The following is a 25,788-nucleotide window of genomic DNA, read 5'->3' as shown; positions in this document are numbered from 1 at the left end:
AACAATACAAACTGTTTAATTTTATACAAACAATCACAGGTGGAGCAGTTTAATGTACTGAACCCATCTGACAACCGTGTAAATGTAGAATTCAGCCAGCTGTCTGGACTGGGAATGATGACACTGTGTGCTTGTGATGGGAATGTTAAGCACCGTGTTCCTTCTGTATTGTGGACGACTACTGACAGGGAATTATTTAGTATTTACTGCTAACAGAGGAGAGAGATGTCTCCTTTGTCATATGCTGTCATGTCACTGTCTGGCCATAGGCAAGTGCAGCTTTTCCCCATTAATATTCTGATACAACTACTGTAATAAAGACAGCCACTTGAAAAGTCAAAGGAACACTATATGACTGTAGGGTGTCCAAACCGATGACATCATTGATCATGTCGTGGCGAAGAGTGTGATCAGTCCTTTCACAAAAGACACGATCTCATTCCCTCCCAGTTTGGACTCTCCATAAACTCGATCCACGAAGGAAATGGGAACCTGTTGTTTGGAAGAAGAGAGAAATGTTTTTCAGTGCACATCCAAAATAACAGATGCAGGGTCACAATGCTGAGGGGCAAAGTAAGGGCAATGTTAACCCTCTGGAGTCTCCAAAAGCACCAAATCATGATTTCTTCATCACATCCAGACTAGAAAACAAAGCAGCGTGGAGCCCTACTGTAAATTTACCTCTAAAGTTCTGGCTGTAAAACTGGAGACAAGCTCAAATATATTTAGTATGAAATGATAGAACTGGATGTAATCCTCTTATATGTTAGATTTGACACCTTTGTTCACATTTGGAACATTTACATTTTTTTTTGTGTCACAAAATGACCAAAAAACGACACAAGATGACTAAAAAAAAAGACACAAAATGACTAAAAAAAGACACAAGATGACAAAAAAAAGACATAAAACGACTAAAAAAAGACATAAAATGACTAAAAAAGACATAAAATGACAAAAAAAGACACAAAATGACCAAAAAAGGGACATAAAATGACCAAAAAGACACAAAATGACCAAAAAAGACACAAAATGACTAAAAAAAGACATAAAATGACAAAAAGACACAAAATGACCAAAAAAGACACAAAATGACAAAAAAGGACATAAAATGACAAAAAAGACTCAAAATGACCAAAAAAGACACAAGATGACTAAAAAAGACAGAAAATGACTAAAAAAAGATACAAAAAGACAGAAAATGACTAAAAAAAGATACAAAAAGACAGAAAATTACTAAAAAAAGACATAAAATGACAAAAAAGACACAAAATGACAAAAAAAAAAATACACAAATGACCAAAATTGTTACACTAAACACACAAGACAAATAAAATCGAGTCCCACTAGAATAAAAACCACCGTTGATGACAGGATCACACACAATCACAAGATCACATTTATGTTGGTTTTTCTTTGTTTCTTTTTGGTTCTAAATGTTGATCCAGTAAGTCAGAATAAAAAATAAATTATTATAAGGTCATATAGGTGAGGTTGCGCTGAAAAAAAAATAGACCAACATTGCATTTAAACATTGTTTAAAAAATAGCCCCAGACTCCATAGAGTTAAAGGACAGGTCCATTATATTTTGTTATTTAATTATGTTTTTAGATCATTCGGGAGTTTTGCTAGTGATACTTATGTTTTCAAATCCAAGCATTCACATTTTGGACAACGTATGTTAGTCTTAGCATCGAAATGCTGCTTTTCCAAGCTCTTTGGAAAACCTTTTTCCACGTAACGTAACGTAGATTCTGGTGATGATGTTGCTACATATATATCCTAGGGCTGGGCGATATAACGTGAATTCATCATTATCTTGAAATAATGTGATAATTAGGGCCGGGACTTTAACGCGTTAATTAAGATTCATTAATTACACAAAAATTAACGTGTTAAAAAATTGACGCATTTTAATCACACTTATTTTTGCACCGCGGAACGTTTCTCACTGGATGAGTTTCAGGCGGACCGATTATACTGGAGCACCAACTAGCGTTGATGAGTTGAGACAACAACAAACCACAGTGAACATGAAGGAAGAAGCTGATGAGACCTTTGGTTGGCCCCGTGGATGATGGGACATTTAGTTACTAAAAACCAACGGATGGAAGCGTCCATAAGAGCATGGTTGTGTTGCTATGCAACAAGGAATTCACATATCACCGCAGCACATCCAGCCTCAAGTATCACCTCAATGCTAAACATATAGCAGCTAGCGGCTAGTGTGGTAGCTAGCGTGGATTGTGTTTTACTTAAAAAACCAAAGTATTCTAGTTTACAGAAGGTCTACCTACCTATAGGCTACCTGAATTTATGAAATGTACTATATTTCTAAATATGCTATTGCTACACTTAATGGCAAAAATTGCACTGGTCTGTTGGACTTGAACAAAAATAAACAATATTTTTGTTGCTTAAGCTTATGTATTCAGTCATTATTCAATGGTATACTAAAAATCCATGTGAAAAAAATGACTTCTCACTGTTCTCAGGTCAAATATTTATATGCGATTAAAATGCGATTAATTTTGATGAATTAATTACAAACCCTCTAATTAAATAGATTCATTTTTTTAATCGAGTCCTGGCCCTAGTGATAATATCACAAGCATGTCCGGACGTGTGCATCACTTTAAAGCGTCCTCTGGAAACACTTCTGTTGTGTTGTGGTCTTTGCAGCTCGTTTTCTAAATGCTTGTGTTGTCAAAATTGATGAAGATGTTTTCTCAATTTGCTTGTGTTTTGTGTATTTGCATGTGTTTTCTTAAGTTGCAGCGCTGTGAGCTCTCAGGGCCACTGTATATAAAAACAAAGATGAATGAATGAATTAGGGCCTCACCTCTCCGATCGTGTAGTTGAGCTGTCTGGCGCGGACGATCATCTCCATCTGGAAGACGTAGCCTTTAGACACGCAGCGCTCCACCAGACTCTCCAACACCTCCTTCTTATACAACCTGGCTCAGTGAGGGGAAAAAAAGCACGGCTGTGAGAAAACACATCCCATGCACATTCAACAGTCAGCGACATTTATTTCACAACAGTCTCACCACTTACCTGAAGCTGCCCGTCAGGTCTGAAGCACCAGGTCTCAACAACACTTGAGTCAGAAAGTTGGCTCCCCGGCTGTGAATAAGAGTCGAAAAGAGAAATGAAACCTCAGCCTGAGGTCTGTTCTAATCTGGGTCAGAGCAAGACGAGTGAGTGGAGAGTGAAGACAGTGTGCTTTTGTTGACTTGCAGCTACCTGATGAGTTTCCTGCGCAGGTCCCAGCCATACACGCCTCCGTCCCCCTGGTATCGAGTCCCAGACACCAGGTCGTAATTGCCTTCCTTCTGCTTTCTAACAAACAAGACAAAACACTCTTAACTGCAATTTCCCTTTTAACTGTCATTTGTATTCTTTGAATATCCAGAAATAAATTCTGTGGGAAATTAAGTAAGACTTACTCAATAAATTCCGGGATGAATTTGGGCTGAAATAAAAAATAACAACAATAATCAAATAACATTCTGTCCAAAATTAAATCACACACAGATACTGCAATTACATAAAATAATAACTAAAATGTTGAGGAATGATAGGGCAGAGAGAGCTGACAAACACAATAGTTCATGTAAACTCACATCTCCAAACTAAAGGCCAACTTTCATGCAATTCAGTTCAGTTCTATTATTTGTTCGATTAAGTATTACAAATTAATTAATCATTAACTTTTTTTTAAACCAAAATTCAATCTTCAGCTTGAGCTGCTTGAATGTAAGGATTTATTGGCTTGTGTACTGTAACATGTCAATATAGTGAAGTTGTACGGTGTTCTTCAGACAAATAAACACTAAAAGACACCATGTTGGGTTTTGAGTAATTGTGAATGTCAGAAATTGTAGATTTTTTTTTTCTTTTTTACTATTTTCATACATTTAATAGACTAAATGATTAATTTATGAATCACAATTGTAGGTTTTTTACTATTTTCATACGTTTAATAGATTAAATGATTAATTTATGAATCACAATTGTAGGTTTTTTACTATTTTTCATACATTTTATAGAGCAAATGATTAATTGATTGAAAAGTTTAACCAATAATAATACAAAAATGTTAGCCCTAAAATCATCTCCTTGTGTTCATGTACACACATTAAATAAAACAAGCTCCACTCACATGATGGGAAAGATCTGCATCCATTATGATGATGAAGTTCCCAGTAGCATGCTTCATGCCGTGGATGTAGGCAGTGCCTTCATAGGAAACAGGAGCTCATCAGTACTTTGTATAGGTTCCCAAAACTACTAGGGCTGGGCAATATAGACCAAAAGTCATATCCTGATATATGTAGGCTAAATATCAATATACGATATATATCCTGATATTTTTATTGTAAAGTGAGAGCAAATAAAAAGCCAGATATGACATGTCATATGTTTTATTTATTTTCATAGTTTTATTGAAACTGTTTATTTAAGTGAACATAAATACTGTATAACAACAGTACCTTTTTAAAAAAAAAATCAAAGCTCCATAAGTGCACATTTAAATAAAAAATATCTTAAATAAAAAAAGCCTATGAAATAAAAAAGGCCAATCTTTTTCTGAAATAAATACATTTATATGAGAAAAGAATGACGAACATTAAAAAATAACTAAATATGACAAACCCCAGTAAGGGTTTTAGCATTTTTTAGGTTTTAAGCATTTATATATAAAGACATTTTTTTTTAAAACTATATTGATACTTGCGATATGGTCTAATTCCATATCACATTTAAAAATATATTGTTCATCTTTTATATCGATATATCGCCCAGCCCTAAGAACAACACACCAATTTTCGCACAGTTTTGAACTTACCAAGGCCTAACTTTTTCGCTCTTGGTCGTAGAAGCTGAAGTGCAGAAAAGAGATTGACAACTGTTACAGTTACATGCTAGATAGCTGTACATTGCAAATTCTATTTAAACATTCAGTTGTGTCTTTAATTATGTTGCAGTATCAATCAATTCTAATACAAACTCTACACATTTTTAAAAATAAATGCATTGTTATTGTAACAGGACGTGCCTGCTAAGTGATCCCCAGGGATTATTACTTACTATTTTATCCTCTCCATATATTTTCTGCAACTGCTCTGCCACCTCCAGTGTCCCATCTGGGCTTCCGTCGTCAATGACGATTATCTCGTAGTTATATCCACTGTGAATCAAACACATTAAACCTTAGACTGTAACTTGGGCCGGTCTATTTGTTTCTCCAACACCAGTGGTGGAAGAAGTATTCAGATCCCTTAGTTCAGTAAAAGTACTAATACTACACTGTGAAATGACTCCACTACAAGTAAAAGTCCTGAATTCAAAACTTAGTGAAGTAAAAGTACAAAAGCATCAAATGTACTTAAAGCATCAAAAGTAAAAGTACTTGTTATGCAGAATGGTCACACTTAGATTGTTATATATATTATAAAAATATATTGTTGGATTGTTATTATTGATGCATTTATGTAAGCAGCGTTTTACTGTTGTCCAGATAGGGCTCATTTAAACTTCATATACTGTTATGAGGTTTAATTAAGAAAAACGTCTAATCCCTTTATATGTATCATATAAGTTTTTATGTTAAATATTGATAAGAAAAGTAACTAAAGCTGTCAGCTAAATGTAGTAGAGTAAAAAGTACAATGATTGCCGCAAAATGTAGTGAAGCAGAAGTACAGTTGCAAGAAAAAGTATTTGAACCCTCTGAAATTACCTGGTTTTCTGCATTCTTTTGTGATAAAATGTGATCTGATCTGCACCCAAGTCCCAAGTATAGACACACACAACGTGGTTAACCTAATACCACACAAACAATTATAATATGTCATGTTTTTATTGAACACATCCATTAAACAATCAAAGTGATGGTGAAAAGTAAGTGAACCCTTTTTCTAATGACTCCATTAAGAGCTAATTTGAGTCAGGAATTAGCAAACTTGGAGTCCTAACAATGAAATGAAATTCTAAGTTTATTTGAAAGGGAAATTATTATCGAGATAGTGATGAAGTAAAAAAAGTGAGATAAAATTATATTAAGACTAAAATATAACATTTCTTCATAATATTAAGTCTGAAATACGCAAATATTTGAATAAAGTTGTTAAACATTTTTAAAAAGACTGATAACAAAATCAGTTTGAAAATGTTTATTTACTGAAAACTAAATATAAAAGCTGAAAGAAGACAACAACATTGTAGTTACTGCACTCTGTTTGTACTTTACTATTAGAAACTTTGACAGCAAAACCAGAGTACAGTAACTACATTTTTGGGGTCAAAGGTCAAATAAATCATCATGACTTTTGAGCATAAAAATGACATCATCAATACATGTAGAAATAAGCGTCATATCACTTATCTACATGTAACCAATTTGGCTGGCCAGTTAAAAAAACATTAAAAACTTTAAAGCAGTTTTTCTCTGTTTTACCAGTACCTGTTTTACTTCAGTCAGTATTTGTAGGGCACTTTAGTACTTGAGTAAATGTACTTAGCATAGTTACTTTCCACCACTGTCTAACACACACACACACACACACACACACACACACACACACACACACACAGAGAGAGACAAGTAATGTTACCTCAAGTTCTACATACGAGCTATAACAATCTAGCTAACGTTATTTAACTTGAAAACAACCCTTTTCTACTATTCTTGTCACATTAAATGTCCAGCAGTGGCCGTTAATCAGAGCCGCCTCTCTCTGGTTCAGTGACAGCTCATCACTGACAGGCATTAGCTTAACTAACGTTAGCTAGCACTAGCTAAGCAGCTCCGCTGGTTCCCCAGAACTCACCTTTCACCGAAATATTTCACCAAAAGCCACACTATTAAAGGCAGGTTTTCCCTTTCGTTGTAGGTAGGTAACAGTATTGAGTATTTGTCACCACTATCCCGTTTTGGCTGTTTTCTGCTCGCCATAGCGACGTGAATCTACGGTAAGCGCTCTCTGTAAAGTAAGAAAAAGTACCCTACAACATCCTGTGTGTTATTTTCAAAATAAAACGAGTATCGGCGATTGTTAACTATACTGGTAAATACAGTGTGACTATCAAACTTCAGTACATTTCCGAGGGCTGTTTACATCAGCAATACTGAAACATCACGGCAAATAATAGCATAGTTGGCCCGTTTCTTTCTTTTATATATAAAGGAAAGAAACGGGCCAACTATGCTAAAACTGTAGAAAAACTGTAATGTAATGTGAATATATATATTCACATTACATTACAGTTTTTCTCAGTGGCTTTGGTGCATTTCTCACTATTAATATTTGCACAAAAGTTAGTTCAACCTCCACAACATTTAGTCATTTGTGCTCATCATAGTAACAGTTTCTCGTTCCGAACAACACATTACAAATGCTGACAGTCATCAAGTGTGCTTTCATACAACTCTCTGCTGTTTTATAACATTATCATTATGTCATCAAACATACATATACAGTGTGTTGTACTCAGTCACCTCATTAAATACAGTAATGTGTAACTTTACTGTAGTTTTCAAATGGCTGTGTAAATAGTATAAAGTGCTGTCTGGAGCATTTTCAGGTAGCGTCACCAAGATCTGACTTTTTTTGCATTAAAAAACATTTACAGAGTAAACTATCATAATGATAACATGACAGATACATTTGACTATCTTGTTCATAAACATGGTGTCAGGACTTTTCATCTTGATGTCACTGACTTTCATTGACTTGCTTTTGAGGAATGAACTGTCCATCAGTGGCGGTTCTAGACCAATTTTACTGTGGGGGCCAAGGAGGGGCCAGTGTTTAATCAGAGGGGCACATTAGCGCATGAAAAAATGGCAAAGATGATATTTAAGCATTCAAAATCTTTGAATGTCTTGAAAAAGACACAAAATGACCAAAAAAGACACAAAATGACAAAAAAAAAAGACACAAAATGACAAAAAAAAAGACACAAAATGACTTACAAAGACTAAAAAATGGACAAAATAGCCCTATAAGACTCCATAGAGTTAAACTATTATACAATGTACACATTCTGGGTTCCTTTTGTGTGCAATGAGATGTTGTTTGAACAAAAAAAAAGTTTAGAATTGTTCCATTGTTCATCGTTATAAATTGATCATTTTATTATTAATTTGACACAGGGGCCACAGCAGGGGCCAAAGGCTTCTTCACAGGGGCAGTGGCCCCTGTAGGCCCCTGTGTAGAACCGCCACTGCTGTCCATTTAGAGCAAGTGACACGCTTCTGCAGGTTATCAACTAGGTTTTGCAGTTTGTACTAATTGTTTTGAGAAATGCATTAACTGCTGTGCAAATGTAAATAGTGAAGTGAGAAATGCACCAAAGCGACTGAGAAAAACGGTAATGTCACTGTAATACACAGTATTAGTAATATTAGCAGTATTACAATGTTACAATTTATTGATATAGTCTGACCAAACAACTCTGATAATAATATAGCCTCACAATCTCATTATAACTTATCTTGTTCAGATGTCGAAATAACTATGCCTATTGATTTTAATGCAGTGATTAAACATCTTTACCTTATTTTGAAAAATAAATGAACGGCTCTTCTTAAACCGGAAAGTGGATATTCCACTGATGCCAACTTAACGAAGCCGCCGGTTTACAAGTTGGAACTTCCCTTGTGCTCTTCAAAATAAACACCACTGGAAACAATTCTCCATTTACCTCAGTTCCGGGAAGAGACCATGGCGTTATTACCATTATTGATTGCTGTTAGCTAGTTAGTTTTTTCTTGCCCTCATTGTCATTTTAGAAAAAGAACACAGATTTAATTAGACACATATTAATGTAATTTTATTAACAAGATAAAAAGACACCTTTTTGACAAGCTCTCTCTCTCTCTCTCTCTCTCTCTCTCTCTCACAAACACACACACACACACACACACACACACACACACAAACACACACACACACACACACACACACACACACACACACACACACACACACACACACACACACACACACACACACACGCAATGTTTATCACCCTAACCCCTTTGAAACCATAAAATGTAAACATGAATTTTCAATATGAATAGGTACAGTACAAAATATCATACATGAATAACTGTATACAGTAAATATAATAAACAATATACAAATGATCATACACATGACGACATTCTCACAGTATCTTTGAAAACATGGAACAAAAAGAAGCTTTTACACCATAGATTATGCTTTTTCATTATCCTTGAGGCAGTTAACGTTAGAATGACAAATGAAAAAGGTAAAAATGTGACACAGATGTCTAAACTACTTGGCATTGATACAGTGCATGAATACATAAACATAGTAATAAAATGTTTCAGTGCGAATATGGTGTATAAGACAGCACTTGACTGATCCCAATGAGAAAATATTTTCTTTATGATACTATCTGTTCATCAAAACTATTATATATTCGAAAGCTTCCTACTTAACATTGTAACAAGAGGACCAAGAGTGATCCTCCCTGTATTGTTGCCTTTTCTAACACATAATGATGATTGTGAAGCGTCTGCATCAGTCAGTGGCAAATTCAACACACCAGTCCTCTTCAGTGGTGCTTTTTCAGCTCCATTCCCAGTCTGGCATTCAGCTCCAAAGGAACCATAGTCATTTCAACCAGGCATCAGTCGCCTGCTGCTTGGTAAATATCCACTCAAGGCTGGTAGCCATAATAAGGGTCTTCTGGTTGAAGAGAGCACACACATAACATCACTTTTACTTTCACTGTATTTGGCAAATTATTTTGACAATAAATCTTGACTCAAAATATTTCCTCTGCCTTTGTGCACACACAGGGTTATGCCAACAAGCTAGTTTTAACTATTCTGGTGAACTGCACAAGTTAACCATTACTTTAAAGCTAATATAGCCAATAATTTCATATTAACGAAAACTATGAGTAATAATGAGTATGAGTAGGGCTGGGCGACATATCGATATATTTTCAAATGTAATATGGAATTACACCATATTGCATATATCGATAAAGTTCAAATTTGCACTGTGATCCTTGCTCCAGGCAAGCTGCAGCTCTTATTTAAGATTTTTTTTTGTTATCTAAACGTGCAATTTATGGTAAATGGTAATGGTAAATGGACCTGCACTTAAATAGCGCTTTTCTAGTCGATTTGCGACCACTCAAAGCGCTTTACACTACAGACTGCGCTCATTCACCCTTTTACACACACATTCATACTGGTGGCAGAGGCTACCCTAAACGGTCCCACCTGCCACCATTGGGAATTCATTCACTTCGAGGATACTTCGACATGTAGGCTGCGACGGTCAGGGATCGAACCACCAACCCTTTGGTTAGGGGCCAACCGACTCTACCAACTGAGCCACAGCCGCCGTACGGAGCTTTGATTTTTTTTTAAAAACTCCTGCTGCCCTTACTAGGGTTCGTCATATTTAGTTATTTTGTAATGTTCGTTATTCTTTTCTCATATAAATATATTTATTTCGGGAAAAAAATTGGCCTGTTTTATTTCATAGGCTATTTTTATTATAGAAGCAGATATATTTTTATTTAAATGTGCACTTTATGGAGCTTTGATTTGTTGTTATACAGTATTTATGTTCACTTAAATAAATGGCTTCAATAAAACTACTTGTGACATGTCACATTTGACTTTGACTGAACATTTGCTCTCACTTTGCGATAAAAACATCATATTTCGATAGTCAGCCTAAATATATCAGGATATGACTTTTGGTCCATATCGCCCAGCCCTAGTATGAGTAAAGGTAGTCACTTTTAATGATGAATCAAAAGATGTATCACTATAGGTTGCAGTAGCCCTTTTAGTGTCATTCTGGCTCTCGATCTGTTCAGCACATGCACTGCTCGAAAAAAAAGAAGCAAAAATCCTGAACTTGAGGCTTGAGAACCGGAATACACAAACCAATGGGTGACGTCATGGTTACTGCGTCTATTCATTTTATACAGTCTATACTTGTTGCGCTTCCCCAGAGTGGCCATAACAACTATTTTAGTCCGTAAAGGTGGAAAAAAGCAACAGTTCATCTCAAAGTAATGGTTTGGTACAGTAAATAGACTGCATATGGCACCAAAGAAATTAGTTCCTAGACCAGGAAGTAGGTTACAATTTTAGCACCCTGGGGTCTAACCTCTCAAACTAACAGACACTTACTCGACATAAAGTACATTAGTAAATAGACCCACTTGTTTTCTTTACGTGTCCTTAAAAAGGCGGTTGCTAACAAGTGGCTATAAGAGACTCAGTGGTTGTCGGGGACATTAAACTTCATCACGCCGGACACAGACAGAAACTCTCTCACTAGTCACCTCACAGCCTCTAGTTGTGATTTTCAGAGCTCTTATAAACTCTGGTAGATTGTAGATTAGGTTAATAAACAATTTATAATGTAATGGATTTGCTAGCTTGTCAAACAGCTGGTTAGCTTGTCGGAGAGCGTCTGAAGCATAACGGTAGTGACATTCAAGTCATGTGACTGTGATGTAGTTCACTATAGCATAACGTTAGCTTTTTACTTCTGTTGGCTGCAATAATGCTTCAATCACAATAAAAGTTGTGTTCATTTGTGATGATTAACCTGCTGAACAAAACGTGTATCATCAGAAACACGTTTGACACAGAGCTTATTTTCTGCCATGATGCAAAAATCCCATAGGCTAATTCTCAACAGACCCCATGGTGATGCTAACAAACAAAAAATATGAGAAAAAAATTAAATTTGCTCTCTCCTGGTTATCTAAGATGTCTGGCTGAGTTATTCACCCATCAGGAGATATTACAAGACTTCTGAAATTCTTTACTGTTACAGAACAACAATGCTTTCACAAACGAATTATTTTCTTCTACTGTATAAGAATTCCAGTTACCTCAGAAAACTCCATTAATCTGGGACTCATCCTAGTTGTATAATATTTTTTACCAACCCACTATTAATGCTTCCACTGGACACACCAGTGCCAGGGTCAGAGTTGCCTCCAATAGACGTGGATCATCATTTCTTAAAATCACCTCCCTAATTACCTTATCCCTCAAGTTACTGGAGCGTTCCTGTCACTAACCTGTTTGCTGAGGAGCTCTGTGGCAGCCTCCACTGCTATCACACACGCCTGGTGGTCCAACCTCGCCAGGCTGTCCAGGAGGTCCAGGGATCCCTGCGGGTCCCTGCTTACCGTCATCTCCTTTAGAACCTGGGGTTCCCAGCTTGGACTCCCCTGGAAGACCTGCACATGATACACAACACACATGCATCATGAGCACACATCATTGCGCTGTGGTGTTCTGGTGATTCAATGGACAATGTATGACAGCGACATGAGAAACACATGACTCATGGAGAGGTACCTGCAAATCCTTTGACCCCTGTGGGCCCCTGCACATTGGTCCCTGCATCACCTTTCAGCCCTGGCATACCTCTCCTTCCTGTAGAGAAGAAAGAGACCAATCAGCAGGTCAGAAGTCCATAATGGTATCAGACTAGACCAGTGGTTCTCAAACTTTTTCATTATCAGTACTATTTATTTTATTTTGCTTACTTTATGTGAATGTGACTCTCTAGTTTGGGGTGGGGGTGGGGGTTCTAAAAGGGGTAAAAATGGGTGAACTGTATCCTTACTGACTGAATATGTATTATGTAGGGGTGCACCGATTGCAATTTTCTGGCCGATCACTGATCACCAATTTTTTAAAAGCCTGACCTGCCGATTCCGATTTTGGCCGATACCGATTTTTTTATAACTCCCAGCTGAACCTTCAATGTTTGAATCTTATTATATTGAAAAACAATAACACAGCAGTATTTTTCTTTAACAAATAAAGGAAAATCACAGTGTCTGATGTAGTTAATAAAATATCAAACTTAAAATAAATAGCAACAATTTACAGGACAAACTAACAAAAGAACTGCAACCATAAATAAAGTGGTTTTTGGTTTCGTTATAGTACAACATACAGACAACTAGGGATGGGCATCGATTTTCGAATAGTCATTAAATCATAAAAAATCGAATAGTTCATCATATCGGACAGGAAAAAAAAGTTGTATTACTGGTGCCTTCCACAGGGGGGCAGCGTAGCATTTGATGATACGGCGGCTAGATGCCAAACTGTAGAAGAAGAAACAAACTGTGACGTTTGGTTTTCACCGTCGCTAACTGTGCACAACATCAGCAGCTGAACGCAGCATGGCTAATTAGGAGTCTCTGCTGATCGGGAATTAAGCAGCATAGCTAACTGTGCACAGATGGTCCGGTGCTTGTTGTAAACAAACAGAGATCGGTAAGTGAAGACCTGCTGTAGCTGCAGCACATACACACTGTACTGCTACAGAGCTAACTGTAGCTAACTGCCGCTAACGGCGGCTCTTCTTAATGAGCCGGCCTGCGGCTCGTTATCGGCTCGTTAAGAAGAGGAAGAAGGAGTCACTGCATTTGTCTCCAGTCGCTTTCTTGAAAAATAGTTGCTAAGGGGGTCTGAAAAGTTGCTAAATTTAGCAACAAAGTTGGGAGCACTGCTTTGCCGGTGGGGGGTTATTATCGAGGTAGATAAGGTCGGTATGACGTAAAAGAATCGGTTGGCCGACACACGCGCAATCACTGTCTAGTCTAGAGCGCGGTCTTGCTCCAGATTCTGGGAGATTGGATCTCATTTGCGGGTGTCAGGGAGCCGCTATCAATAAGCAGAGACTTCCCATTTGGCGCGCCCCATCTGTCACGTATCTATTCCCCACCAGTGGGGCGCACCGCACGCTCACACTAGACCTTTAAAATCATAAACAACAGTTGCTTGACAAACATGAGAATTTGGTTAGTTTGTTTTCATCACCTACAGTGTCTACAAATCACAGTCTTACCCTGTTCTCCTGGATATCCAGCCTTGCCAGGTCTCCCTCTCGCGCCGACATGCCCCTGGGTGCCCCTGGCCCCAGGTGGGCCCTTGGGTCCTGGTATACCAGGTTCCCCGGGGGGCCCCACCGGCTCCTCAATAGGAGCTGGTTTCCGACTTATCTCGTTCATGAACTTGTCAAGTTTCAGCACCTCCTCTGAAAAAACACACAAACTCTTGTTAGTCCTCCAGACGACTATGCAGCCATGCTCCTCAGAACTAGTTTTAGGACATGTAGAAAAAAATTATCAAAAACTTTTTTTCACCTTTTAAGGTAACTAATGACCAACATATTGAAATATAATTTTCATATTTTTTTCATTATTATTGGTCAATTTTAGTCAAATATACAAAATTAGGCCTCATTTCAAGAGAAAAAATTAATAAAACCTGAATATTTTTTTCCAATAGTAATAATAGTATAAAAAATTCTTGATGGGAATGCACAGAGTAGGTTATGTCAACTTTTAGTGAAACTTATGTTTTGAAAACATTGTACATTTTTAGATGACAGAAAAAAAAGTAGAAAAAAAAATCACACTTGTGGTCAAAAGGGACCCCATGACATTCAACTGGTTTTAGGACAGGTAGAAAAAAAATATTAACAACTTTTTTTTTCACCTTTTACGGCAACTAAAGACCAACACATTGATATATAAATTTCATATTTTTTTCATATTCAGTTTGGTATGATGAAAATGATCCCAGGACTACAGGAGGGTTAAATAATAATAATGTGTGAGATACAGTTAATATGCACATATCCTCATTGTACGTACTGTGTACTAGTTGCTCACAGGCCTGTGTGACCAGCTGGTAGATCATGGCCATGGACTGAGGTTCCCCCTGTTAAACATCAGGACATTCATTAACTACAAACAGGAGCAAAAGTACTATTATGACACATATTTTTTATACACATAGTACATAGGATAACAAAATGTGGCTGAAGACTTATTTCAAAATATTGTCAGTATTAAAATAATAAAATGGTCATGAGGCTATAACCAACCTTCTCTCCTCGCTCCCCTTTATTCCCTGGTAGTCCCTGTAAAGAAACAGACACATAAGCATAAAGATAAATTACCAGTGCATACGACCTGCTTCTACCTGCTCCCCCTGACCCTGACCTTTAACCTCATCACTGCTCCCACTCTCAGGATCACTGGTGGACTCAGGAGGAGGGCATGTGGGGCAACCGGCCCCACTTTAACCAACAACTCACCAAAAGTGCCCTCTTGGATGCCCCATTGTAGATAATACTTGATAAAATGCCCTCTAGGGTGGCCTTCCATGAGAGAAATTGTGATTAAGTGATCTCTAGGGTGGAAGTGGGTACGTCACTAACCATTACCCAGATATGTGGATAGACATGGCTAATGACAGTATTTATGCTTATTGTCTTACTATAGGTCCTGAAGGTCCTGAGTAGCCCCTTTCCCCCAAAGGCCCTGGGTGTCCTGGCATTCCTTGGAAACCCTGTAAAACATAAACAGACAGATGACGGATGACGCAGGTTTCCGCAGGTTCAAGCCCCCCTTCAGCCAGTGAACACCTGTGGGGTGGACATGGAGGTGGAGCCAAGTTCTAAGTATCTAGGTGTATACCTGGATAATAAGTTGGACTGGTCCCTAAACACAGACGCTCTCACTGGTTGTGATAAATTCAAATATTTGTGAAATAATTAAGGAGATTACACTCGGTGGGGTTTTAATTGTACCTTTAACATGGCCATCCTCAAAATACAGTATAGTACCCATGCCAAGCCTCATCAACTGTATATGCCCCTGCTGTCCAGTTTCCATTAGCATTAGCTTCGGTTGGTTGCCGCTAGTCTGTGACAAGCCAAACACTGAAAATAGGGGAGACCGGGGCTGGTTGTCACACTTTTTACTCCTGTCTGATTTTTCATCAGGGCGGCTGTGGCTCAGTTGGTAGAGCGGGTCGTCTTCTGATCGAAGCGTTGGTGGTTCAATCCCTGACCATGGCATTACATGTCGAAGTATCCTTGAGCAAGATACTGAACCCCAAATTGCTCCTGATGCTGCGATCATCGGTGTGTGAATGAATTCCCTAAAACGGTGCCACCAATGTGAAGTGTACTGCCACCAGTATGAATGTGTGTGTGAAAGGGTGAATGAGCGCAGTCTGTAGTGTAAAGAGCTTTGAGTGGTCGCAAAGACTAGAAACTATGGCCCCGTTTACACGAGGACGCTCGCGGGTAAAAACGACAAAATATTTTATCGGACGTGCCTTTCGTTTAGACGGTGTCTAAAACGGCGTTTTGGGGGCTTAAAGACGCAAAAATCTGAAACCACCTTCCAAAGTGGAAAAGTTAAATACGCTCCGCCGTAGCGTGTCCGTCTACACTGACAAGACGCAAAACTCTGCTCAGATCTGCTCACGTCACGTATGTGTTTACGTCACATACATACCCCAGTACAGGAAAATAAACAAACGTGGGATTATTTCCATGCGTCGGACCTTCAAGCTGCTCTGGCAGCTCTAATAAACTTACAGGAGTCTTTCCACCAAATGTACAGGATATGTAGAGATAGTATTAGTGAACAGAGAAGGATTTGTAATTACCTCCATCACATTTTGGATGCAGCAATTCGTCGGAGGCGAGCCAGGCGGCTGTGAACGAGACCTGGGAGATCTAGTGATGGTGGAGAACTTTGTGGAAGGAGTAGCTGATGAAAATGTGTGGCATGAAAACTTCTGCATGCCCAAAGATGCTCTTATCGCTTTAAGTGATGCCACCTGGCTGCATACAATCGAATTTCACACACTTTTGCGTCACCGTGTGCACGCAGATTTCCTCCCGAAAATGCTCGTCTAAACGAGGAATAAAAAGTGAAGACGCGCCACTTTTGCGTCTTCTGTTCAGACCGTCCTGGTGTGAACGGGGCCTGAATAAGTGCAGGATCATTTAACACATTCCTAAACACTTCGCTCTCTACAAAAAGGGGCAGAGCCGCCTCTTTTTCTTCTTGAAGCTCAGATCTCTGGACATGTGTAGTAAGATGCTGCAGATGTTTTATCAGTCTGTGGTGGTAGTGTGTTGTTTTATGCTGCAGTCTGCTGGGGAGGCAGCATCACACACAGAGATGAAGGCGGTTGGACAGACTGGTCTAAAGAGCTGGTTCTGTGGTTGGAGCCAGGTTGGACACACTGGAGGAGGTGGTGGAGAGATGACCTGTCAACATGTTCCAGGACATCCTGAAATACCAGATCATCTGCTACACAAAACCTTTATGGACCAAAAAAACAGCAGTGGACGGCTCCTCTCTCTCTGTTACAGGATGGAGAGATTCAAAAGATCCTTCTCTCCTACAGCCATCAGGCTGTCTCATTCTAACGGAGATTCTACCAGAATAACTGAATTTACCCACAGGGATAAATAAAGTAATTTTGGTAACACTTTACAATAACCATAATTTATAAATGGTAAACAGATAGTTTATTAATGTTTAATCATCATTTATAAACTGTATATAGGCCATTTAGAATGATAAATACATCATTTATTAATGTTTAACTAACTAAATAATTTATAAATGGCAAATAGATGGTATATTAATGTAAGTTTATATTTACTTTACCATTCATATACCTTTAAGAAATTGGTTGAAAATATTTAAAGATTAAATATGTATATAGCACTTTGAAAATGGTTAATAATTGGTCTATAAACCATCTATAAACATCATTTAGTTGGTTATTGTAAAGTGTTACCGTAATTTTGATTTGATTTGATTTGATTAGATTTGTGTAGAACAGCAGACAAACAACTTTTGACCACTCTGAGGTTTCACACTGTGATACAGTCACTCAGACCTCAGGAACTCTGCCTCATTACATCCAACACTCCACTTCCACTACCATCTTCAAATCTCACCTGAAAACCATCTTTTTAGACTGACCTACTCCCCTTAATTTGATCTGCTTTCACTTAGCCTTCTGGCCTCTGAGCCTATTTCGGCCGTTTTTGAATACTTTTGATTTTGCCCTTCATGTACCACATAAAACATGTTTACTATACCCATGTTATATATATATATATGACTGTATGTCTTTATGTGTGTCATTGTATGTTTTTATGTGTGTAAAATGTCAGTCAGCCAGTCAGTCAGTCTGACTCTAGAAAGCTTGTTTGAAGGTCCAGTAATGCTGGGTCTGGGCCTGGAGGTGGTGCTAGAGGAAAGCTCAAAATGTGTCCAAAAGAGAACGATTCATTTATTCCTAATTGAATATGTATCAGACCATTCCAGTTTAATACGCTGTGTGTGTGAGACCAAGGCTGTGGGTCAACAGAGACATTAGGATCCCAAAATATATCCACAGTAGAGTTCATGCTCATTAAAATATTCGTTTTTTTAAACTCCATGTTTTGGTCCAAATGTCAGATTTTGACTTAATGGTGGCACCAACGTCAACAATGCTCATTCTACATATAGTGGTTCTAAAATTGAATCAGTCTTACCCTGGGTCCAGTGAGGCCGGGTCCACCAATGCTGCCTTCAGGACCCCTAATGCCCTGAGAAACACATCACAGACAGGTGAGGACAGATAAAGACTGTTTCACTTCGACTGTATGACCAACTGCAGACTTTTACTGTTCTGGGATCAGGCAGCTCACCTTGGGGCCTGGAATCCCCTCTTCCCCTTTTGGACCTGGAGGTCCTGGTAAACCCTGCGGAGATAGACAACGATGTGAAGAGTGTGAAATGAGCTGAGTGGGTTTATGTACAACCAAGAAGAAGAAGATGAAAAGTCTTTTCTGTCTGATATCTGCATTTAGCTGACTCCATATTTCAGTTAGGACTCACTTGGACCCCTGGTCGCCCATGCTCCCCCTTCTCCCCTCTTGCACCAGGTGGACCCTAAAAAGGAAAACATAAAGAGAGCTAATTTTATACAACATACTAGATTCACAAGTCCTTGGAAAACTGTTTAGGTAGTTATAGTTAATACCACTATACATCACAAGTATACATAAATTACATGTAGTCATGGAAAAAAATATTAGACCACCCTTATATTCTCTAATATCTTGTTCATTTTAATGCCTGGTACAACTAAAGGTACATTTGTTTGGACAAATATAAAGATAACAACAAAAATAGCTCATAAGAGTTTAATTTAAGAGCTGATAAGTTTTTCTTGATAATGATTTTTGGTTATTATCAATAAAACCATGGAAAATGTCTAGATATCAGCTCTTAAATTAAACTCTTATCAGCTATTATTATATTTTTCCAAACAAATGTATTTTTAGTTGTACCAGGCATTAAAATTAACAAGAAATTGTTTTCTTCAATCTAATAATTTTTTTCCATGACTGTATATTTAAAGCTAAGAAGGTTACCCACCACTTTGCCTTGCACGGCCATGCCTCGGGGTCCTGTGCTGCCCAGGGGCCCGAGACCTCCCTCTAATCCAGACTTTCCTGGAGGACCCACCTCTCCCTGAAACACAGAGGGACTAACTTGATGACATCAACTTGGAGCTCCAGGGCATGCCTTGAACTAAAACTAAAGATTTCTAATAATAAATTACAGTCAAATAATAAATGAAGTTGCTGCTGTGCCATCTGTTTGTAAAATCACGCACACTCCCGACTCAAATCAGAGACAGTGACAGTCAACAGGCAAACCCCCCCGGAGCTTTCCATCCAGCCTGCAGAGTACGAATTAATTCAGAAAATGTTGTATATTAATAAACATGTCCAAGAAGCAAAGACACCCAGTGTTTCCACTGTGTTCTGCTGTTAGTCAGAGCAGTTACTGAAGAAACTTCTGTTGTGTGAAGATGAAAACTGCAAGAAGAGCAAGAAGAAGTGAGACGCCGGCTGAACACATACGAGGAATGAGACCAGATTTTAGTTTAAAATAATGCAGCACAGTGACGGTCCGGACATTTTGTAAAAACATTAAATTTTGCTCAAGAAAAATGTGTTGTGTTTGAAAGACTGAACACCAACACATAGTTATTGAAGCAGATGTAATATATATATATATATTTTTTTTTTTCAATAAATTTGGAATTTTTGGCTTTATAATTCTCTGGAGCTATTGAAAATGTTTGGCCACCTTTGAATCTAATTTAAAAAAGTCTAATAATAATAATAATAATGACAATAATAATAATAAAAGACATTTAAAATATCAATTCACTTAGTTAGTCCGGAGAATAATTCTTCAGTCTGGAATGCCTTGCTTAACCGGCTGCTCCCGCGACCCGGCCCCAGATAAGCAGAGGAAAATGGATGGAGATACAGCACGATATTTGTGTATATTTGCTGCTTGAGCACAAATAATAATAATAATAATTATTATTATTATTATCATAATAATAATGATAATAATAATAATAACAAACACAACAACAATAATAATAAAAACAATAAAAATAATATCAGTCAAGCCTCATCTTTATCTGCAACTGTAGGAATACGAGATATAAACAGATTTGATTAGACATGCAAAAAAAGAAAAAAAAATACTACACAGCCTTCGAATATTGGTTTAGAATTAAAATGTCAACATTATGAATGAAGCTTCAAACTATCCCGTACCACCCTAGAAAACTTACTGGCTTTGTACCTGCAGGATAATGGAGCCCTTACCAACACTTAATAATGCTCTGTTTTCTGAAGGAGATTTTAACTTAAATCCACTTAAGCCTGAAGAAATATTTTCATCCCACCTTTAGGCCTTGTTCTCCCTTCTCGCCTTTCTCACCACGAGGACCTGGCTTTCCCTGAGGGAAAGAATTCACGTCAACATGTTGTCAAACAGTTGCATCACACAATTAAATGAGTCAGTTAATATTCTACACCGAGGCCTGAGACCTCATGGGGACATACGTTGGGTCCAGGGGAACCAGGAGCTCCGGGGATGTCAGAGGAACAGGAACAGGTGTACGCCGGGGCAGGACAGCTCTCCTCATCTCTCTGACACACACACACACACACACACACACACACACACACACACACACACACAGAGAAATAATAAAGACATTAAGTCAGCTCTTGAAGCCACAAGTATGTTACACTATTATACTATCCTCTGATAATTTAACTGCTGGTAAAACCACATTTGGTCATTGTAATTAGTGGGCAGTGTGTTACAGGAGTAGTTGATGGTAGTATCTATGATTTTTATATTTTGGATACTTGTAGTCACCCCTCTATTTTTGTGGGGTTAAGTGAAGCGTCTTCTGCATAGACAGCTGTACAAACATTGATGTATGAGCCATATTCATTTTTGTATTATTTAATGTAATTTTGCTCCATGCCACTGGGGGAGCTGTGTTTGCTGACCTCGGGTCAGCTGGGTTGGGCCATTTAACCTGGGGAAACCCAGTGTTGCAGATTTGGGAAGCAAACAGTTTTCGACTGTGCCCAGTTTATGCCCATTTTGTTCCTAGTATGTGCTTATTATTTTTGTTTTTTGATATAAAGAGCAATTTGGTTTGCTGTTTTCGTTACATGTATGTATTATGAGTTAAAGTCATTGCCGCTGTATGATGGGTAAATAAATCAGCGAGATATTTTGGAAACATTACTGCACTTTCCGTTTTTATAAGTTCGGAGCGCACGTCTAAACTAAATCATCAGTATTAGCAACCAGTACTAGACTTCTTTTAGGACTTAGTCAGTACAATTGATTTGTTCTCATGAAGCTCACAGACAGACCGGGAGCCCTTCCATCCATCCATTATCCTTAACTGCTTATCCGAACTTGGGTCGAACCATTACACCACCATGTCGCCCTGACCCAAAGCCTTGAAGTAACAATTAACATGTGGTTAATAAATTCAAAACAGATACTGCCCCCTCTGGGTGGATTGACGTGCTGCCTCATGCGAGGGAGTTCAAATATCTGGGGGTCTTTTTCAGTCTGTTTGGTGCGTCGTCAGCAGTGATGCGGGCATTGTACCGGACCTTCGTGGTGAAGAAGGAGCTGAGCCGGAAGGCAAAGCTCTCGCTTTACCGATCGATCTACATTCCAACCTTCAGCTATGGTCATGAGCTTTGGGTAATGGGTAGTCCGTGGCCTAGAGGTTAGTAATCGGGCCCCAGTACTGACTTGAGCAAGGCACCTAACCTCCCTGCACAGCTCCCCGGGCGCAGTAATGTGCTGCCCACTGCTCCTTGCATGGTGTGTTCACTTGTGTGTAAAAAAGGATGCGTTAAATGCAGAGGTTGAATTTCCCCATTGTGGGATTAATAAAGTAGTTAATCTTTTTTTTTTTTAAGATATTTTTTGGGCATTTTGTAGCTTTATTGAGAGGAGAGATATTGAGAGTGAAGGGGGAGACAGAGGGGAAGACATGCGGTAAAGGGCTCCGAGCTGGATTCGAACCCGGGGCGCCCGCTTATGAGAACTGGGCCTCTATGGTATGCGCTCTACCAGGTGTGCCACCAGGAATGCCCCAAAGTAGTTAATCTTAATCTTAATCTTAGTGACCGAAAGAACGAGATTGCGGATACAAGCGGCTCAGCTTTAGAGATAGCATCGAAAGAAGCCAGCTCAGGTAGTTTGGGCATCTGGTAAGGATCCTCCCGGGAGCCTCCCGTTAGAGGTGTTCCTGGCATGTCCAACTGGTAGGAGGCCCCGGGGAAGACCCAGAACACGGTGGAGGGATTATATCTCTCTCCTGGCCTGGGAACGCCTCGGGGTCCCTCAGGAGGAGCTGGACGTTGTGGCTGGGGAGAGGGACGTCTGGAATGCCCTGCTTAGCCTGCTGCCCCCGCAACCCGGCCCCGGATAAGCGGAGGAAAATGGATGGATGGAGATACAGCAGGATATTTGTGTTGATATCACGATAGAACAAATACGTTGCACTCCCACAGAAACAAACAGCACCCAATGCTTGGGCCATAACAGTTTCCTTTGAAATGAAATGAGTGAAGTAAAAGCACTGTCCTTATGAGGCCAATGACAACGTGTGTAAAAAAACAGGTACAGTCTAAAATTTTAGGTTTCAACATCATTTTTTTTCATCTTCCAATATACATATAGTAAGATAGAGCTGAATACGTGTAAATAGTGACAGACTGACCACTCCAGGCAGGTCACAGCAGGTATCCTCTGAAGCCCACGTGGTGTTACAGACAATCTCAAAGGACTGCAGCTGGAACTGGAAACGTAAAGAACAAAGCGTCAAGCATGGGACAGAGGAAAATACTACCTGCTTTTTAAACATTGTATATATTCATGGTGGGTCAATCATTAACAGGAAAGACCTGCATTGAAATCAGATAAATAGAATAGAATAAAAAGTACCGGTGCAGATCCACTACTGGGACCTCTGGTCTTCACCAGTTTTCCCAGCATCTCAAAGCCGTCGGTTGGTAGGCTGCCCAGCGGGCGGGCTGGCCTCTCCCCCACACGCTGGCAGTCCACAGACAGGGACACGCTCACCTGGCTGACAGACAGGTGAACCTGCCAATCACAATTATTTTGTCATATTAGGCCGGGTCGTCAGAGGCTAACTTATATCTAATAAATAAATACGAGGTGAGATGTTGCTTAATGCAGTTATTGTCAACCTTGGGGTCCCGACCCCAATTGGGGTCGCGAGATGATTTCTGGGGGACGCCAAATCATTTTGGAATTCAGCTCTGTCTCCACTGTGTTAAAGTGTTCATGTTTTAATGTGTTTTAGTCTTTTTGGTCATAAAGTGACTTTTTTGGGTCATTTAGTGTCTTTTTGTTTTAGTCATTTAGTGTCTTTTTTTGGTCATTTTGTGTCTTTTCTGGTCATTTTGTGTCTTTTTTTTGTCATATTGTGTCTTTTTTGGTCATTTTGTGTCTTTTTTTGGTCATTTTGTCTTTTTTGATAGTTTTGTGGTCAATTTGTGTCTTTTTTGGTCATTTTGTTTCCTTTTTTGGTCATTTTATGTTTTTTTTGTCATTTTGTGCCTTTTTTTGGTCATTTTGTTTCTTTTTAGGGCCATTTTGTGTCTTTTTTTGGTCATATTGTGTCTCTTTTTGCTTAATTTCATGTAATTTTCATTGGTCATTTTGGTCAGAGAGATGTTTTAGTAGTTGTCTGCTTCATTATTTGTCCAAAATTCGTTGTATCAACTGAGTTTGTATGATCTGAACTGTGAGATTGTGTTCAGTGAGCGGGGGTCCCGGACAACATGCATGTTAAATTGGGGGTCGCGACTCAAAAAGGTTGAGAACTACTTAATGTATGGGAGCACACAGTCTACTTCCACTAACTCCTGGTTTTGGAGGAGATTTCCACCAGAAAAATCATTTATAAGAAACATTAAAAAACATTAAAAACATTGTGTTCGGTTTCCAACATTAAAATGTAAATATATGAAGTCCATTCCAATGCTCAATAATGTCTCAAAAGTTGCAAATTTTTCGGTTGGTGCCAATTTCTACCACTTGAGAATTTATAAAAATTGTCAAAAATCCCTCAAAAATTCTACATTAAACACCACGAAGAACACCTAGAAAAAATCATGCTTGTGATTTTGAATTAAAAACCTTTGACATTTTGGATATTTCTGTAAGAACTGCATTTTTTGCATCAAAGTTTGACTGCAGTAACTACGTAAAAGTAACTAGTACATAGTTACTGCTGAAAGCCTTCAGAAGTGAGCAAATCACTAACCTTCAATTACTTTGGTCTTGAGTGTGTGACATCTCTGCTCTTTTATGCAACCAGTCACAAAGGTAACAATGTAGCTACTTCAAATGTTCATAGCGGTTTGATATTATACTGGACCTGCAAATCAATCCACTACCTCTACCTCCAGGACTTGCTCGTTATCTCACCTTGTGGAAACTGCCGTAGAAGAGTCTGTGGACCTGCGGCTGGTCAAAGGTCAGTTCCTGCACTTCTCCCCTGTAGTCCAGACTGAAGTAGACCAGATGCTTGGTCGTGGCTGTGGAAAGCACAAAAATAGAGGAAGATATTTAGCGGTCAACTTCTAACTCATCAGGCTCTTAAGATGGCCAAGACAGAGGCAACAAATGTGTGTTAATCCGCAGCTGAAAATAGTCCCAAACATATGCACTGTTTCTTCCTGTTTTCATGTTTGTTAAAGGGTTTTAGGAAAAAGCTTTCTCAAAAGGAAATATGTAACAAGGTTATAATAGTTTTGGATTTTTCATTAGATTTAGTTTTAATTTTTATTGTGATTTTTTGTTTTCAAATTCAGTTAGTTTTAATGAGTTTTTAGAGTGTATTTGCTAGTTTTAATTTGTTTTTATTTTTTGAAAATGCTTACTTTTAGTTTAGTTTTTATTAGTTTTTGTTTTTTTGTAATGGGGTATTTGTTGGGTGAGAGATTCAGAAAAGTCACAATAAATGTTTCCTTTATTTCCTTTGTCTGATCCATCTCAGTCCTAATAAGTTTATTAAGTCATAAAGCCAGATAGATGAAATAGATTTCATATCAACCAAAAAGGTTTACGTATAAAAAAAGTTGACAAAAACAAAAACGGAAGACAATTATACAATAATTTAGGTAGTTTTAGTTAGTTTTGTAACCACACAATACAGTTTTAGTTCGTTGTCGCTTTTTAAAAAACTTTCATTTTTATTTTTATTTTTATTTCAGTTAACGAAAATGTTTTTTCAATTCTAGTTTTCATTATTTCGTTATATATTCTATAATAACCTTGATATATAAAACCTTGGAGTGCCACAGTGAGAGTCCGGTCTTTGGTTTTGTTTTTTAATCTTGAAAATAAGAAAAACTGTGAAGCGTCTGGTAAATTATATAAAATAATTTAAAAAAATAACTAAATAATAAATACATTTTTCTTTCTTTATCTGTCTGTTTTTAAAAGTCTGCAACTTGTCTCTGGAAAATCAATGAAGC

The 25,788-nt window shown here is 38.3% G+C and overlaps 2 protein-coding genes across 2 annotated transcripts in view; both read right to left on the bottom strand.

Moving 5' to 3' along the window:
* On the bottom strand, positions 1-7,014 carry dpm1 (dolichyl-phosphate mannosyltransferase subunit 1, catalytic). The gene is made up of 9 exons (XM_059332237.1): positions 6,838-7,014; positions 5,096-5,195; positions 4,854-4,887; positions 4,167-4,243; positions 3,451-3,476; positions 3,248-3,343; positions 3,059-3,127; positions 2,844-2,958; positions 1-492 (listed from the first exon to the last, which is right to left on the bottom strand). The coding sequence occupies exons 1-9, from the start codon at positions 6,960-6,962 to the stop codon at positions 388-390; spliced, it is 747 nt and encodes a 248-aa protein (XP_059188220.1). The 5' UTR covers positions 6,963-7,014; the 3' UTR covers positions 1-387.
* A 1,995-nt stretch (positions 7,015-9,009) lies between these two features.
* LOC131971363 (collagen alpha-1(XX) chain) overlaps positions 9,010-25,788 on the bottom strand; it is an 81,974-nt gene continuing 65,195 nt past the window's right edge. The window contains exons 27-42 of the mRNA XM_059332784.1: positions 24,737-24,846; positions 23,225-23,383; positions 23,001-23,078; positions 20,797-20,883; positions 20,637-20,690; positions 19,301-19,396; positions 18,758-18,811; positions 18,568-18,621; positions 18,412-18,465; positions 15,333-15,404; positions 14,938-14,973; positions 14,705-14,771; positions 13,894-14,082; positions 12,387-12,464; positions 12,104-12,265; positions 9,010-9,726 (exon numbers count right to left, since the gene is read on the bottom strand). Of these exons, the coding sequence (XP_059188767.1) occupies positions 9,698-9,726; positions 12,104-12,265; positions 12,387-12,464; positions 13,894-14,082; positions 14,705-14,771; positions 14,938-14,973; positions 15,333-15,404; positions 18,412-18,465; positions 18,568-18,621; positions 18,758-18,811; positions 19,301-19,396; positions 20,637-20,690; positions 20,797-20,883; positions 23,001-23,078; positions 23,225-23,383; positions 24,737-24,846 (1,379 nt within the window). The 3' untranslated portion in view covers positions 9,010-9,697. The remainder of the gene's footprint in view (positions 9,727-12,103; positions 12,266-12,386; positions 12,465-13,893; positions 14,083-14,704; positions 14,772-14,937; positions 14,974-15,332; positions 15,405-18,411; positions 18,466-18,567; positions 18,622-18,757; positions 18,812-19,300; positions 19,397-20,636; positions 20,691-20,796; positions 20,884-23,000; positions 23,079-23,224; positions 23,384-24,736; positions 24,847-25,788) is intronic.

The sequence above is a fragment of the Centropristis striata genome, chromosome 5, assembly GCF_030273125.1.
Source record: "Centropristis striata isolate RG_2023a ecotype Rhode Island chromosome 5, C.striata_1.0, whole genome shotgun sequence".
Lineage (NCBI taxonomy): Eukaryota > Metazoa > Chordata > Actinopteri > Perciformes > Serranidae > Centropristis > Centropristis striata.
Note: the sequence above shows the minus strand (reverse complement) of the source record. Positions and strands in the feature narration are given on the sequence as shown.

Coding starts and splice junctions, on each gene's coding strand:
- dpm1 (XM_059332237.1), bottom strand. CDS start 6,962: ATGGCGAGCAGAAAACAGCCAAAACGGGATAGTGGTGACAAATACTCA. Junction 3,128..3,247: donor CTGCGCAGGAAACTCATCAG/GTAGCTGCAAGT, acceptor TCTTATTCACAG/CCGGGGAGCCAACTTTCTGA. Junction 493..2,843: donor TCAACTACACGATCGGAGAG/GTGAGGCCCTAA, acceptor TCCAAACAACAG/GTTCCCATTTCCTTCGTGGA.